Below are 18,071 nucleotides of genomic sequence, written 5' to 3'. Positions count from 1 at the left end.
AAGAAGGTGACGCCCGCACCCATAAAAGGATGGGTAAAAATTGGGTTCAGGTGGCTTTATATCCACCACCGGGCCCCTGAAAGCAACTTGAATGGCCTGCCATAAGCTAATGAGGGCCCTGATGCCTTCCTTATATCGTGCATCCTGTGAGACTCCCAGGAATTCAGCTTTGATTGCTGCACATCCTCCCAGTTGCTCCAGTAACTTGGCCATAAAACGCGGATTCGTCTGGAGCATTTGGAGTGTAGTACTATAAAGCGTCTGAGACCAAGGTTATTAACTGTGACTAAGGGGCTGAAAAACAACGGCTGGGAGCATTGAAAGCTTGTGTCCACGGACCTTTCCGGCATCATTTGTTTCAGTATCTTACCGCTGTAGGAATACTCTGCGTTTGTGTTGCAGTGCAGGCCTGCCGTCTTCGCCCACTGGGTGGCGCTCCTCAGATCAATGTCAATGCCGTGAATTGAGATATAAAAGAAGTTTGACTCAACCCTCAGCTGCTTTAAAATATGTCATCGCCTCGGGATTCCGCTGTTAAGGTAGGCACAGTAATAATATCATGTGCATTTTATCACTACAGGAGGTTTAAGGAAGAGGGTCTAATTTTCCAGTTCATCTCCATCTTAAAAACTGAACATTACATTTTAAGTTGCAGATATTTTGATGTAATGGAAGCATCACTGGCCAAAATTACCAGGGGTAAACAATACAAGAAAAGATGTGTGTACGGGTTCTCGGGTTGCAGTTTTGCAAAAGTTATAGGTCTAGAGTGACTCACGCGAACTAAGGAAAAAAGATCACACGGGCCTAGGCTATGTTCCAAACAGTTTGTGGCTCACTAACTTTTACAATCCCCAAACAGTTTAAAACGTAAATTATACTTCATTTTACAAATACTAAATTGGATTTATGTTTAGTCGTGATGTAAAAATGTGAAAACGAGAACACTTGGATTGTCCCCATTTGTTCTCTTTATATTAAGACAGAACTTGTGTGTGTCCTGTGTGCGTCATTGTGAGTGCGTGTGCGTGCGACCTGGCATAGATAGACACAAACAGGGAGACATGTCGACACAACACATTCAGTGTGGGATTTTCATTAAGTTTTTAAAATATATATATATATATAGTCTAATTGAATGAATAAAAAAAAACAAGTTTTATGGGAATAATAATGTAAGAACAGCTCACCCATAGTGCACACTGAAACATCAGGAAATATCCAATGGGGTTAATGATTATTATCATTCACTGAGGCTAGACTGCAGCAGGTTTGACGCCATATAAAATGGCTGTACATAACTCTGATTTCTAGACTTTATGGCTCCAGACTTCTAAGAAAATGGAAGTAGCCGATGTTGTATTTCAGGGTAAACCCACCTTTGGAGACATTTTTATGCTGACCTAAATCTGTAGGCTTGTGTTATAAACTCCTAACCTTACGGTCTTCTAAGGAAGCATGGGTTGATGTATTTCTTGACATTTTATTTCATTTTAAATATTGTAAGAGCCCACGCTACCGATTTGTGTTTACAAGTTGTTTGCTTTATATGATGAGAACCAACTAATTTCCAATTTCTTTTTCACTTGCATGGCGACTTGTATTATAAAATGGTCCATTTCAGATGATGGTCTTTATTTTAAATGAAGACAAAATGGCTACCATTAACACTAGTCCCCCTAAAGTCACATATTTTCTTTCATACCTATGCAAGCAAATTTAATTTATGTGTTTTTTCTGGCCGAATCACGGTTACTAGTTTTTCTGTTTTTCCCATTATGCTACCTCCAACTCAAATGCGTCGGCCTGTTTCATGTAAAGGACAAAGAGAGAGACGGTCAAGATCTTGAGAAAAAAAATTAATACATCTTTAAACGACTTACTGAGCATTTTATTCGTGGGCAGAATGGATGTCAGTAGGTGTTAATTTGAGATGGAATTTAAATTTAAAAGAATGGCGACACGCGTACAGGCCTTGGAAGAGAGTGTTGTTCTTAGTAGATAGTGAGTAAATACGTGGAAAAACTCTTACAAATTCCCAGTGGTTCTTTAAGGAGATGCTTGCAAGTTCTAATGTAATCTATCAGTATCCAGTAACGCATTACATCTCTTGTAGTCTTGCCAGTATTAGGTGATCGTTAAGAAAAATGTAGCTCCAGGGCATTGTTCAACTGTGACGCTTACTTCAGCTTGTCTGCGTGTCACCTTTACAAATAAATGCTCAAAAGAGCCTTTGCAGTAAAAGGTGTCTGGACGCAATCATGACATTTGCATCCACAATATTCACACCAAAATCAGACAAGCTCGATGGCTCTAAAGGAAGTCTTGCATTTGTTTGCAATGTGGCAAAATGAAACAATGCCACTGCTTTTGGTCAGTCCATGAGGAATAAAAAGTCCAATAATAATCTCCAGAGCAGCACGAGAAGTCCTTCGACCAAAGAGTCGCACAGGACCTTTTGGATTTTTGATGCACCCTGTGCTACTCAGCACCTCTAGAACCCTTCATTTTTACAGTGCTGTAAAACTGGCCATAAAGCTATACATTGTACATAATTGTTAGGGACAGCTTTCAACAACTGAGCTGTCAATTAGGGGTTGTTGTTAAGGTAGCTCTAGGCGACGATCGGGGCTCAGAATTTGAGATTCAAAGTAGATTTAAAGAATTTACCTATAATCCTCTGATGCACCACTTTCCCCACACAGTTTTCTCTTTGCTTAGCCTAAAACAAAATATATGACACACTGGAGCTGCCTGGCCGGACTGGGAGGAGTCTGTAGTCGCCTGGTGTTTTAATTGGCTGCAGGCTACAGTGAGAAGCGTGAGTATCAGTAATTATTCAGCAATGTTTTGCACAAGAAATGTCAGCCAGAAAGGGCTATCTTCATCCTCCGTCAAATTATACCACAACGATGACATGCCCCAACAACCAAGCTGGAAATTCGTTTTTCGTGGACTCCTTAATCAACGTGAGAACCGACAGTGGTTCTTATTACCAAAGTAACGGGGTGTATTTGCCACCGGCGTCGGAATATTCATATGGACTCTCGGGTGGCTCATGTTTCCCGGGGATCAGTAAGCGCAACGAGCCAAGCACCCCTGCTTCTGCTCCGTATGTTCAAGGGATGGAAACGTGGCTGGAAACGTCGAGATCATGTCGGGTGGATCAGCCCAGCGGCCAGCATATGGCTCAGTGTTCATTCTCGCCGAGTATAAAAGAGGAGAGCGCATATTGCCTTTACGAGTCTGACAAATGTCCTAAGGGAGCAACAGTAGATGACATTTCCTACTCGACTGCATCATGCCCAGTTGCCGGCAGCACCTTGCCAGTCCCCGGCTACTTCCGCCTGTCTCAGACCTACGCGTCCTCCAGGCTTTACCACGATGTCCAGCCAAACATGAATCACTTCACTCTGCAACGACCTGCCCGCTTGGACAACCAGCCCTCCCAGCCCCAGGCTGCCTCTGCTGAGCCGGAGCGGAGGGAGAGCCACGAGGAGGCGCCTGTCCCTGCGCCCTGCGCCCCGGCCGGAGAGGAGGACAGCCGCCTCTCCTCGGAAAGCTCATCCTCCCCCGAGCCCACTGAGACTTGCAGAGCGGAATGTCCAGAGAAGCCCGTTAAAGGTGAAGAGTAGAAATAGCCTACATTGTAGAAATATGTTGCAAAAATCTCAGACGGCATTAAAGGGGGTTTTCTGACCACCGAAGAACGGGCACGAGCGCTGATTTTCTGTTAGAGTATTAACAGTTAGATCCACAGACAGATACTTAGCTGTGCGTTTATCTGGTAGGCTACTTACGGGTTTGTCGGTCATGAGGCGAAATTGAACATGACTTAACCAATCAGAGCCGAGGATCAGAGCTATTGTGCTTTATTAACTGTTTTTAGATCACAAACAGGCTGCTGTGCTTTATTACAATATATCCAAACAGGTCTTGTGGATTTATTTTAACAGGCAACTATACATTTGATAATTAAAAAGCGCATTAATTATTCTCGTGTTTTAAAATATGATCAGAGTTTCATTATTATTTCATTTATAGCTACAACAAGGCGAATCCTGTCCAGCCCATTTGTCCTGTGCAGGATTGTGATGTCATTTGTCCCCTCATCAAAGGCACAGGCCTTGCTATAATTTCAGCAGACTGTGCAGGCTACATGTTTTATGTCTTAATAAAGGTGCAGTTGGATGCAGGCTATGTTAAGGCTGCTCAACGAGCAAATAGCAGTTTCTGGAAAAAATACTGATTTGCAGATGTGAATGTCTACATGTGAGTGTGCATAAAATGGTAGTGAAAAATCAAGACAGAAATCAGTCATTATGCGGGTAGTTAAACTCTTAAATGGATGTGTACTAGGTGTCAAACAGTAGAATTTATATACCAAACATTATCTTCAGTAGTTTGCAGTAAAGCACAGTTTTATTAATTGGAAATGTCATTTTTCGTTTATTTTGGATTTAGAATGTTAGCAGCCTAGTCCATCATTTCTAACAAATACATGAGGCTTCCCTCCAAGTATGATGTCTGTTTCTGTTCCACCTGTTGCCTAATGTCCTGTGTCATTTTCATCGCAGGAGATGGAAAAATGGAAAGTACAGCCAACTGGCTCACAGCAAAGAGTGGCCGAAAGAAGCGCTGCCCCTACACCAAGCATCAGACTCTGGAGCTGGAGAAGGAGTTTCTCTTCAACATGTACTTGACTAGAGAGCGTCGTCTGGAGATCAGCCGCAGTGTGCACCTCACTGACAGGCAAGTCAAAATCTGGTTCCAAAACAGGAGGATGAAACTGAAAAAAATGAGCCGGGAGAATCGGATCCGAGAGCTCTCTAGCAACTTCAGTTTCTCGTGAGACTGAGTCTGCGTCTTTGGCGCCCTCCTCCAGCCATGGCAAAGGCGCCTGTGCAGAGCCCCCCTCCCCACCCACCCAACTGTGAGAATGTCCATGGAAAACAGGACCCTACTGCTAACTTATTAATTGTTGTTTTTTTAACGTCTGTTTTATTTTGTCGTGGATATGTATTTATAAATGGATACATTTGTAACGTTGATCCATTGTGTTTAAAATGTTCAGAATGTGACCACAATGTTTTCAGAGCTTCAGGCTTGTACATATGTAAATTCAACCTGAGGGAACCATTGGACTTTGCATGCTGGACAACCCTTGGGATACTTGTGTTACAGTTACATGTAGGTCTTTATGTGACAGCTAAAGAACCCAAGAGGTCGGATGAATATTTGCACATTTTGGTGGACATTAATAAAACCATCGATGCAACTGCAGACTTCTTATTTCATTCAGAAAGATGGACTAGGAGCTACGCGGTGTTTAAATCTTGAAGCTGGCATAGGTACAGCGCATGGTGTTAAAGCCTTTGTGTTTTGGACCGGGTCCGCTTTGTGAACAGTAAATATTATTACAGTAGTAGAGAGGGGTGTTCTTCATAGTTTGGGCTTGTAATAGATGTCTGGCGGCGTTGCACACTTCGGTGCTTTTTGTCCTTGACGTCAGACTTAAATATAAAACCACGGCATGAGTGGAGAAGCACTGACTTTGTCATTAGTATTAGTTCAAAATTATTGTAAATTAAATTATTAAGTGGTTCCTTGTTGCAAAAACGAAGACAAACCAAAATGTTCCAAAACAGTGTGAGAATTGCCGCACATATTAGATCATGAATAACATATGTCGGAGCAGTGTCTTTTGAGCCTTTACAGATTTATAAATTCTGCTTTTACTACACAATTTTCACACCCTGAAAACCCTAAAAACACATTATAACAGAAGTGCCTGAAGAGGAGAGCGGGCTGTTGAGTGGTTTAGGTAGTCTCATGTTGTTGGGCTTCAATTTTTCTCCCACAACAGGAAACTGCCTTGATTACCTCAGTAAAACTCGTCGCATCATGAAAAGTGAATCAATTTTAATTACTGGTCCAATGTATTAATAATTTGGCAGAGACTCCAACACATAACAATGATTAATCCAAAAGTGCAATAAAGTGTTTTATTGTTGTGCGTAAAAGGAACTTTTGATATGATTTTTGCTCTTTCTGTGGGTTTTCATTATGAAGCTAAAATGTATTATATATGTATCTGGAAGTGGTTTAATTTAATCTTAGATACACAAAGTTTTCACCATGTCTATAATTTCAGACAACGTCTGCAAAAGAGTTTGAGCGTCTCTGTGTGATCTAAACAGCAGGAAGTAAAGACGCAGACTGCGAAATGAAAGGATTAAGGCTCGTATATGTCCAGGAGAGGAGGAAAGGACAGACAAGGCCTCGGTTATGATCATTGCAGTCTGCCAGTTGCCTCTCTGTAGGAAATGCCGGATGCGTCTGCTTGCCCCAGAGAAAGGACACAAAGGCTAAGCTTTATTGGTGATATTTAGCTTAGACAGCCAGGTTGTAACCTTAAGAAAAACAACCCAATTGCCCGTGATAAAAAGAACTGTTATATAGCACCCAAATAACCTCACCCCACTTTACGTCTTAGATTGCCTTCAAAGTAGACCGGCGACCCTGCAGATACATAAATGTGCATCTTGGAAGCTGTCCCTAAATGTGTTTTGATTTTGTAAACTCCAGTGATGCTTCAAACACACCCCTGCTTGTTTTAGACTGGTTTAAGAAGTCTTGAAAATGTTTGTATTATTCCAGCCACTAAAACGAACCAGAAATTTGTTTCCCAAAGTAAGAGGTTTATAAATGGAGGTTATTCAATTATTATACATTTTTATTTATTAGATTTTTATGGATATAAAATTGTTTTACGGGAAGAGGTTTGGTGATTTCACAAATGGAGGCTTTAAAGTCGTGCTCCCCCTGCTCCCCTCTAGATTCACAACTATGTTTGATTACACCAACATCAGATCGCTTGACAAAAATCACAACGTTTATTCCTTATAAAACATAATATTTCCCAATAAAGGCGCGGGGATTTGCTATTAAAATTGGTGGGGAAAATGGTGGCCCTTTACTTGAGCAGCAGGCTGATTTATTATTTATTGTTCTGTCCCACGGTCACGTGTTTGGGGCGCCCTATCCAGTCTTGGGCAAGGTTCAACTTACCGGACGCATTGAGCCCCTATAGCTGACGCAGGAAAGCAGCACATTATATGCAATGAATCTGTTTTTTCTAAACATTGCAGGACTGTAACGCGCTATTTTTTTCTTTTGCATTTTTGCAATGTCGACGTTGGGAACGAGTTATTACGTTGAGTCGCCTGCTCTTCCCGAGCATGAAGATATGGCACCGAGGTACTCATCAGATGCAGGGGTGGAGCAGACGATGCTCACAGAATATGGCGGCCACGAGTCTTTCCCTTTGCAGGCGAAATCTTCTATTTTTGGTGGATCTTGGAATCCCATCCCGGCCCACCCTCCAGACACAGCCACACCGACCTATATACATCACCATTATACCAGCGGGGACAGCGATGGCATGTTTACGCGCTCCTGGGCGTTGGATCCGGTTTCAGCTTCCCTGTGTTTGACGGGATTACCATCGACAGCAATGCATTATGAGATAAAACCCGAACCTCTTATTGGGAGTGCTGAATGTACAACTTTGGAGACCCACACACCTCTTTTGTCTGACATCGGAAACGAAGCGTCCCTTGCGGAAATTCCCTGCGAAACCACATCCACGTCTAAAACCACTGAAGAGAGCCCGTCAGTAGAGGACAAGAGGGAGATAGATGCAAGTAAGCAATGCACTGTTTTACTTTATTCTTGGTCATTTTATAGACTCATTTAGATGAATGAAATTAGGAATTAGTAGCTTGTTGATGTGGATGAATTGTTTTGGATAACACAGGCTTGGCTTAGTATAAAACTGACATGCCATTTGTATAAAAACTATTGTTTGGGCTCATGGAGATACAAAGATAAAAGACCTATAGCTCCATGACATGATCTGCATTGAAGCTCTGTAAATATAAAATACGCATATCCTTCAGGGTGATTGACACACTTTACTGTATAATTATACAAAAACTTCAAAGGAATTTGGTAAGGAATTTGCTATCTTTAGTCCAGGTCAGGTCAGAGTGAAAACAAACCAAACTAATTTTTTTACACACATATAATCTTGCCAGAAATAGAATGTCCTTCCCAAACTGTAAAGCCAGCAGACCAGTGTCGTTTTTGAATCCTGTTGTGAGAGTATTAACTCTCCTTCTCATGGTTTGACCCCCTGTTTCCAGATAACCCATCATCCAACTGGCTTCATGCGAAGCCCACCAGAAAAAAGCGTTGTCCATACACAAAGCATCAAATCCTCGAACTGGAAAAGGAGTTTCTGTTTAACATGTACCTCCCCCGGGACCGTAGATACGAAATAGCGAGAGTCCTGAGTTTGACCGAGAGACAGGTGAAAATCTGGTTTCAGAACCGCAGGATGAAGATGAAGAAAGAAAACAAAGATCGGCGGAGAGACAGTTAACTGGGTTTTGGCCGGTGGTGTGGCTGATTAGAGCCTCAGGGGGGAGGGAGAGGGGGGTCTGTCTTTAATATTCCTGACCTGTTACACATGTTGTTGTAAAGTTTGTGTTGTTAAAACAATGCTGGGTGTTTTTTTTCTATGATATCCAGTGTTTTATGTTTGCGAGAGGACAAAGTGTCCAAATTTAGATGTGTTGTATTTGGCGCACAGAAATAGTTAAACTACAGACCATCTGTTATTTGCATGAATGTATCCTTGACTCCATGAATGTCTTATAGCTACCTATTTGCATTGTTTAAGTTATTGTTTTTGCAATCTAGATGTTTTTTAAACGTTAAGTTTTGAACCGTTTGTGGGGAACACTGCACACTTAAAATACCTCGTTGTTACAGGCTTCATCCTAAATAAAGAGTAGTTTGTATAGCACATGAGAAAGTTATTATGTCTTCTTCATTTGTTTTCATTTTGACCAATATTAAACAAACATACCAAGCATTTTAACAATAGTACATATATGCTTACTATAAAAAACTTACTACAACTTAATTTACTGCTCTGTTCACCTTTAAATTTTCAAAACTATTTCCACAAAATCAGAATTTTTATTTCTGTCATTTAAATGAGTTGGACTGAAAACCCTGTTTTATTTCAGAAAAGGTATTTAACAAAACAGACTTTTACTGCCTCTTCTGGTTTGCAACCATTGGGTTTTGTGGTGCAAAAAAGCAAAATAAGCCATAGAAAAACCTTCCATGGCCTGTCCGCGTTTTTTCTTCTTCCAGAAAGTCTTTTGTCAACCCTTCTGGCATGAATTTGCGTTTATAATAATAATATTTATATTTTACAATAATGTTATTGCGGAAATAAGAGAGGAGTCTTTCTTTGACTGTAACATGACCAGTAACATTTTGGAATTTAAAGCGTCCGCGCATCCTTTCTAAAGAAACATTAAATATAAAAATGAAAAGAAATTTCTTGAATTATCTTTATATAGGCCTATCCTATAATCCTTCGGTTAAAAAGCTTTTACAGAAATGAATTCTGCAGGATGGATTGCAAACCAGCAAATCACAGCGAAGTATAGTTTAATTACAAATTAACTAAAGAGTGGTGCAAATTCTAGAAATAGTGAAACGTTTTAGTATTTCTAGATTATTTTGCACTTAATTATTTTCTGAAAGGCTGCATGTGTATATATGCATTATTTGTAGGGCATGTGCGGCCTTTGGACGCCCAACAAACTAGACGAGATGCCCTCCTACAATCAACCACAATCACAGCCTCTGCTGTTTATAAGGTGCGAAAACAGCAAAGCATGTAGAAGCTCTGTGACAGCAGTAAACCAGCATTTGTAATGAGGCTCGGGACTAGCAGTCAAATATGTTATATTGTTGTAAGATAGGCCTGAAGCACTGGGGTAACACACACACACACACACACACACACAGAGGAGATGTAGGCTAAAGGATTGCAGATGGGTCTGTCCTAAAACGTCTAATTACTTTACAACCGTCTACCAGCACTGTCTCAGTGTAGAAACATCCGTTTGTTGTTTTGTCTCAGCAGACACACACACACACACACACACACACATACACACACACACACACACACAAACCCACACACACACACTGACAGAACAACACTGAACTAGTTTAAATACCACAACACACATCACTTTATTTGGTGAACAAATAGAAAATGCCACAGTTAAAATAACATGTAGGCTTAGTTAAAAAATAAAATAAAATAAAATTTGGACAAGTGGTGTGCTGCTGCGCTCTGACTGCCAGCAGGTGGAGGCAACGGCTTATCTGAGGAACACAGTTCAAACCGGATGATGCGTTCACGGCACGCCGAAAGACCACTCCCCGTTTATTACAGACCTGCAGCAGTTGTGTCGTTTTCGTCGTAAATCATCTCATCCCGCTGCGTCTTCTGTTTCATTTTATCGTCATCTGTGGCATGAATTGCTCTTTCAGGATCCTTATTTAATTAAAGCGGGGTTCTGTTTGGGCCAGGGGTTCCTTTACATTTTTACAGCCGCATCTGACAAAGGGACAAATGAGTTTATGAAATGACTCCACGTTGCGCTTTTGGATAGTTTTAGAGGAATATATGTGGCAAAATGAATAACACATGGCTTCATGCATGTTCTAAACACTCTCAAATATGGATGCAAAATGTTGTGGCTGTAAAGTGCAAATATTTTTCATTTTATGTACTACATAAATAAATAAGCAACTGTGCGAAAACTGTAGGCCTACATGTGATGAGCACCAACATGAAATGCACAGATGATCACTTATACAGACAGGTACACACACATATGTCCAGAGAGACATGACGTCACTTCCCCTTTTCCAGGAGCTGAATTGGACCTCACTGGATCCCAACTGAGCGATGAACTTGAGTTCCTAAAATGTGAGAGACACCCCAAGCCTTCTCCCTCCCTCCCTCCCTCCCTGGGTTCCTTGAACATCCCACCAGCCTCCCTCCACTTCACCCTTTTGCTCACCCTCCCTCACTCCCAAAGGTCACCAACATGCAGCTCATTAAGTCTCTTACTCCTTTTTGGGAAAATTGTAAAGATATTGAGGACGACTGAAATTTCCATTTTTCATGAACATGATAAGATGGTGACATCCCACTATTCAAACCTTCACTAAGGTATCTTGAGTCTCCAGAGAACTCCAGTGTTGTGCGTAGATAGCATTCCTGTCTGATCCCCATGAATATTTTGGTGGATATCTTCCACACAAACAGCCATTTGAGGAGCCATGCTGCAGAAAAACAGAAAGTTGCTTGGATGTCATGACCCCCATACATCAAACCTCATGACACCACCGGTGACAGAGGAGGCCACATGTGATCTCTGGGGGGAGAAGTTCATGGGAGTAGACATGAGCACATGGGAGTCTAGGTAATGAGAACTGCCAATAGTGTGAATCTATATAGTGGATAGTGAACTTACTGTGAAACCTTAGTGTCTGCTGTATTTTAAAAAAAATTATTGATCGCTGTGTTGAGCCATAGTAATCACACCTCAGTTTAATGCTGTTTTCGAGGGAAACAGACTCCTTGAGTTTGGAGTTTGCTTTCTGGACGCTGCCTTTATCAGCCACTTAAAATCCACAATGCATTTCCCTGCATTATTATTTTTCATTTTATCAACCTCTCTTCAGTTTGAAAGCATGCTCTTGGTTTCCAATCTTTCCTAAAACCATGCTCATATACATATTATCCTTTACCTGCAGGGCAACTGATCGATGACACTTGAAGTAAAGAGGCAGAGAACTGACACACAGGCTGTTCGACTTTTAAAAGGTGGGTTGTGTAGGTGAATGTCTTGGTTGCATTCTTTTATTGCTTTGATCCCAAACTTTTCATTGTTTTGTCTTTTTATTTCTGAGAGAAAAAAAAGGTGACCAGGATGACCATATTAGTGATTTTGTTTTCAGTTATCTCGATATTTCTGCACATGTCGACGTGCAAAAACACAGTTGGATTTGCGGCCCCTGAACGCGCCTGAAGTGATCTGTCAAATCTTCTCATGAATCCAGGGGGCTCGATAAATAACAACTGTAATGTGAAAATTCTTTTATGAACACACTGCTTTGTTTCCAGGACGGACACACACACACACACACACACACACACACACACACACACACACACACACACACGGCTTGACGCTTAATGTATTTTCCAGAAGGATTACGCTGCATCGTACCATGTACCGCTGTATTTTTTGTTTTTTCCCCACAGGCAGAATATGATGTAATATATGATATATTTGCAACGTTAATGACAACATGCAATAAACACTTTTATGAACGCTTTCAATTATTTCACCAAATCTAATTTCAGTATAGGCTAGAAAACCTGGCCCATGCAAAATGTGTAGGTCTAATATATAAACGTAAGTGCAATTATTAAAGAAGACTTTACCATATCATTGTACACACTGAAAAACAAAAACAGATGCACATTTCGTAATTGTTCAGTAATTCATTTATTTTTAGTCTGGTTAAGCATTTGCATCACACTCACTATAAATGAAACCAACACAGTTCAGGCTAGTCATTGAAACATTTTGTCTTAAAAACAGCCCAGTCAATGGTCGCAGGTTTGGCCTGCTTGCTTCCCAGATGTCTCTCGTTGTCTCAGAACAGACGGGAAACGCGCCGCTCCTGCACACAGGTCACCCAGACACCGTCTTCTGTCTGCATTCATTAAAAACAAGCAACAAAATGCTGCTTTGTTTATGTAACAGCCCAAACTAGAGCCGCAGACATACTTCAAATGTAGTTTCAGTATAAAATAAAAAATGTTCAATGCGCCTTTGTCTAAACATGCAGTCTTCAGGTTGTATTGTAGACGTTTGTTTGAATTTCCAGAAGGCTCTTTGTTCTCTTTGTATTGTTGTTCTGTTTCTACACCTGAGTCGATTTAAATATATGCGCTCTGACCAGGTTAATTCTGTCCATATATAAACCACCATTTATTTGCAAATTCTAATAGGCTGAAATATTAGCCTATAAATACACGTGCTTAGATAATCATTTGTAGAAATAACCATAAATGCTTGACAAGGAGCTATGTACAGATGGAATTCGGTTAAATTTGGAGTAAATTAAATTTATTTCACAGTCAGATTTATCAGATATCTTTCAGTTAAATTATAGCACAATATTATAGCCCGTATCAGGATATTATTCGTTCACAAATTCTGTCTTATAAGAGTACACAGTTACAAGGTAAAAATCAGTTCCTGAAAATACAGTTATGTACAGTCAAATCAAACATTTCAAGTAAATATGGCAAAAGTGAATTATTCTAGAAGGCAATCAGGCCAGAGAAAGACTTGTTCACATGGAATCTGAAGAGAGAAAGGTATGAGTCTGAATGGGATTTCTGCTGAATGCCAACACCCACTCACCTCAGCAAACAATTGATGCTGTGTAAAAGCTGCTCCGTTCGTTTCTATATCACTAACGAAGTCAATCCCTCTTCTCTGTGTTTTTTTCAGTGCCAGTATAATCCTTTTTGCAAACGAAAAAGCGACAGAGTTTCGTCTTTAGATGGAGTTATTATCGAGCGAGTGAGCAATATAATTAAAAGAAATAAAGCTTTGTGCATAATGGCCGTGCGTCTCATCCAGTGCGTCTAAAGAAATCCCTCCATTTCTAAATTGAAATCTTCTCTTAACAGCCTACCGAGAGAGTGGCTGTCCTCTTCCTGGCCATATATGATCTAAGGGAGTGTTAGATGGTTTAAATGTGTTCTTAGGGCAGGAAGCTGTCAGACCTTTTGGCGAGAAAGATTGATCACACACAGGCTACCAGGGCTCTTTGTTTAGAGCCTGAGCAATAAACAGCCATCAGATCCCCACTTTTCCTCTGCTTTACACTACAGTGGCAAATCATACTCTGCGCTATGTTAGCCAATAATGTTGAAGTATGTGGATGATGACTTAGATCAACATTATCCCTATAGGTGAAATAAAATTAATGGTAAGTGGGGCAGAAAGCTAAGTGTAAAATTGTGACAAATGCACGTTAAATAACCCAGCTACTTTTTTACTTTGACACAAATATAGACTTCTTTCAGTAGAATTTCTAAAAAAGACTTCAATGATACACTATAATGTAATGTAAAAAAGTACACTATAATGAAACAATCTTTGGGGCAGCCGAGATAACTAGAGATCAAACTGCGCCAGAATCTGATGAATACAAAACCACATTCAAATCTATGAAAAACTAATTTCTCCCTCTCTCTATCTGTCTCTCTCGCTCCTATGGTGTGTGTGTGTGTGTGTGTGTGTGTGTGTGTGTGTTGGGGGAGGGGTGGACATGTTGGTGGATGTCTGGTGCAGCTTCCGTCTCCATGCAAACCTTCAAGAAAGTCTCAAGATTACATGGCACTGATAACGACTGTGGGCGTCGTGGCGTTATGAGACACAAAGGTGACTGCTGAAAAAATGTGTGCGGTGCCAAATTAAAAACAAACGCACACACGCGCGCGTACCATAACCCACACAAGCGTACACGAACAAGAGACCGCGTGGACGCGCAAAGAAGCCACGTTTTTTTGGGTGCATTTTCGGTGGATGGGGCGGTCAGTGGTGAGCAAACTGACCCCAAAATGTGTAAATAAAGCAACCCCTACCCCCGGAATGAGGCGTTACCCCTCCGACTTTCTCGATCAATCACAGGGGACAGTGGCTTCTTTTGATAAAAACCCCAAATTGTCATTGGGCAGATGCAATCATGTGACAAGCAGCACGGTCTAATTCCAACCATGTCCTCATGAAAGCAATAGTTTATGGCATAGAGGTCTTCATACGACTATATCAGGTTTGGTGGTTTATGGAAATACACTTCTTATTAAATCTGAATCAACTTAAAGTCAGCAAATTTTCAAGACAAGAAGGAGGAGATGAATTACGAATTTGGGCGAGAAAGTGGTTTTATCAACAGCCAGCCGTCGCTCGCTGAGTGCCTGTCATCTCTCACAAGCCCTGTCGGTGATGCATTTCAAAGTTCATCAATCAAGAGCTCGGCGCTTTCACAGTCGACACTGATTCCTCCTCCTTTTGAGCAGACCATCCCTGGCCTGAACCCGGGCGTCCACCCACGCCACAGCCGCTCAAAGCAGGCTCTGGGAGGCTGCAGCCCGCTGCAGGCTGGATCCCTACCCCCGGAGTACCCGTGGATGAAGGAGAAGAAAAGCATCAAGAAGAACCAGGCTGCTGCTTCTTCTGCTTCTGCGACAAGGACTGACTCCTCACCGCTCTACTTCTCCCCCCAAGGCAAGACATGATGATTAATAACCTCCATGTAAAAGGCTCCTCATTGTCTGAGGATTCCCCCTCTGCAAGGAGCTGCATCCAGGGCCCTGTGCAACGTGGGCGTCCCTCTAAGCCAGTAGTACAGGATTTTGATTTAAGCATGCTTAATCTCATCAAGTAACGCACTGCCTTGTGATGCAGTGTACAAGTGTTAATGTCTGACAGTAATGGAGAGTGATAGATTATTCTTACACGGGCCTGCAGCTGGCATGTTCATTAATCTTCACCCTCCGTCCTGTCCTGTCCACGCAGACCCATCATATTCTGCCTAGGGCCCATAAATCTTCCCAGTCCCGGTGCTTGCTTGCCACAAGTTTCACCCCGGGCTTGTTTTTTTCTCCACACACACACAACCGTGCTACTGTTTTTATTTTTGATCCTCAGCCCTTCTGTGAATAAAAAACAATCTTTGGTTTATTTTTTTTTAGGTTCACCAGAGGTCCCAGAGGGTGGTGGTGGTGGTGATGTTGGCGGTGGAGGGGAATCCCGGAGGTTGAGGACTGCGTACACCAACACCCAACTTCTGGAGCTGGAGAAGGAGTTTCATTTCAACAAATACCTGTGCAGACCAAGGCGAGTGGAAATTGCTGCCTTGCTGGACTTAACAGAGAAGCAGGTGAAAGTGTGGTTTCAGAACCGGAGAATGAAGCACAAGAGGCAGACCCACTGCAAGGAGAACCGGGACAGTGAGGGGAAATACGCGTGCCTGGACGACGGGCCGGAGGACGAGTTTGAGCAGGCGGCGGACAGCAGCGCGGCCGGGACGCTCCTGGAGAGGGAGAGGTATTTCCACCAGAATACCTTGACTTCACAACAGCGTCAGAACGGGCACAATGGGGGGAACCAAAGCCCGACTGTTACGCTATTGAACAGCAATGAGAAAAATCTGAAACATTTTCCAAACGCGGCACCCACTGTTCCCATCTGCGGGTCAACAATAGGTCCGGACAATGATAATTCCCAGGGCCTGGACGTGTCTTTGCAGGATTTCCACGTTTTCTCATCCTCCTCCTCTTTCTCACCGAGTTTGTCAGATTCACCACAAAGTCCCCTGGCTTTATCATCCGAAACTTTTGACCTTTTCTCAGAAACACTCACAACAATCGACCTGCAAAACTTGAGCTATTGAAATATTGCAACATGTTTTATTTTAATGCAGCTTAAACACTCAGTTGTAGCGTTGAGGGGGGGGACTAATATATCTCACAAATAAGGTAAGAAAAAACAACAGTGCTACTATTTAGCCTATAGTTTATTCCACGAGGCTGCAAGAGCACGTTAAACGGTTTATTTTTATATGGATTTTGACTATAACTGAGCAGAATATATTTGTTGAAATAAAACTTTACATGGATTGGAATCAGCAGCGCTATTGTCTTATTTCACAATAAAAAAGTTTGGAGAGCTTGTGGATTTTAGCCTATAGGCATTAAAACATAAAAGGATATTTAAGAGTAGGCTACTGGCCACAAATGAATTATGTTCATGCATAATTTATAATGCCGAACAGCTTCTCACAGTATTCAAATAAGGAGCATATAAACTGTTAAATTTAAAAGCCACGGGATACTTTCTAAGTTATAGCCTAAGTTATTAATGAGTTCGTGTAGTATAAAGGCACTATTGATTTTACTATCTCAGACTTCCCCAAAACAAATCAATGTGGGTTATAAATAAAATGCAACTAAACGTAAAATTATACATAGTTGCATCCCAGTTTTTTTTTAAATTTATTTTCATATGTTTAGGTGAAAGATTTATTTCAACGTGACCACGGTTCTGATATATAGGCTAGGCTACTTTAGTTATTTATCTGACCAGAAAATTGAAGATTCATTGCTTGCACATGTTTAAACCCAGAAAAAGAAAATTTGCAGTGAGAATTGGCAGCTAGGAGTTCCAGGCCAAAAGCTATGACTTTTCTTGGCTCTCTAATTACGTTTTATTGCCTATAAAACTCACAGCACTGAGGGTGCTTGTTTATAGCGTGGTCTACTACTGTAATACAATCTTTTTGAATTTAGAATCGCGCCTTAAGCCTTACTGTGATTTTTCAAAACTTTTTATGATTTAGAATTATTTGTGGTTAATTCAAAGCAGCCGACATAAGACTAGTGTAAATTATAATTGAATAAGGTTTTATAAAATAATAAATAAAAATAGAACCTGGAATATGCAGATATCAGTCAAATACCAGAATATTTATTCTATTGATTTATAGTAAAATGTTGTAATGTAAATTGAGGTAAATTGTTATGTTATGTAATATGTTAGTCTGGACCAAACGAATTTGTCACTGTCCTCCATCCTTCACTGCTGAAGGAATTCTTCACACCAACCAGTTGAACTCGATAATGGGCAAACAGAGAAGCGTTTGCCACAATGTAAGTGGTTGCCGTTTATTTTTTTATTAGGACACTAAATGTTTAGGCAGAATGGTTTCATGATAAGCTAAAGCTGTAGATTGTTCCAGGAATCTCAAGATTAACAATCACACTGATCAATGGTGCTGACCAGAGTCTACAGACAAGAGGATTCATTTAGCTGTGCCCTCTGTGTCTCTGTGGCCACCGTGCTGCTCTCAGGACTGTGCGGTTTAGGCTCGGAGCCAAAAAAAGGTGAGCCGAAGTGGTGAAGTGATATTCCTGCTGAGATATATGGTATTACGAGATGGCTAATTGTGATCATTTTGAAAACAAGAACTAACTAGGAAAATTATTGAAAGCCCAGGAGGCAGGGAGGCAGTCAGATTTGATTTGGAGCTGAAGC

The 18,071-nt window shown here is 41.2% G+C and overlaps 3 protein-coding genes across 3 annotated transcripts; all 3 read left to right on the top strand.

Moving 5' to 3' along the window:
- Positions 1 to 2,861: 2,861 nt before the first annotated feature.
- On the top strand, positions 2,862 to 4,890 carry hoxa10b (homeobox A10b). Its single transcript, XM_046045578.1, has 2 exons — positions 2,862 to 3,624; positions 4,578 to 4,890. Exons 1-2 carry the CDS (start codon positions 2,862 to 2,864, stop codon positions 4,850 to 4,852), a joined length of 1,038 nt encoding a protein of 345 aa, XP_045901534.1. The 3' UTR covers positions 4,853 to 4,890.
- Positions 4,891 to 7,189: 2,299 nt separating this feature from the next.
- Positions 7,190 to 8,446, top strand: hoxa9b (homeobox A9b). The gene is made up of 2 exons (XM_046045618.1): positions 7,190 to 7,706; positions 8,208 to 8,446. The coding sequence occupies exons 1-2, from the start codon at positions 7,190 to 7,192 to the stop codon at positions 8,444 to 8,446; spliced, it is 756 nt and encodes a 251-aa protein (XP_045901574.1).
- A 6,328-nt stretch (positions 8,447 to 14,774) lies between these two features.
- On the top strand, positions 14,775 to 16,481 carry hoxa2b (homeobox A2b). Its single transcript, XM_046045342.1, has 2 exons — positions 14,775 to 15,263; positions 15,731 to 16,481. Exons 1-2 carry the CDS (start codon positions 14,891 to 14,893, stop codon positions 16,429 to 16,431), a joined length of 1,074 nt encoding a protein of 357 aa, XP_045901298.1. The 5' UTR covers positions 14,775 to 14,890; the 3' UTR covers positions 16,432 to 16,481.
- The last annotated feature ends 1,590 nt before the right edge of the window (positions 16,482 to 18,071 follow it).

This window comes from Micropterus dolomieu, linkage group LG03, assembly GCF_021292245.1.
Source record: "Micropterus dolomieu isolate WLL.071019.BEF.003 ecotype Adirondacks linkage group LG03, ASM2129224v1, whole genome shotgun sequence".
NCBI lineage: Eukaryota > Metazoa > Chordata > Actinopteri > Centrarchiformes > Centrarchidae > Micropterus > Micropterus dolomieu.
This window is presented reverse-complemented; position numbering and strand designations above follow the sequence as displayed.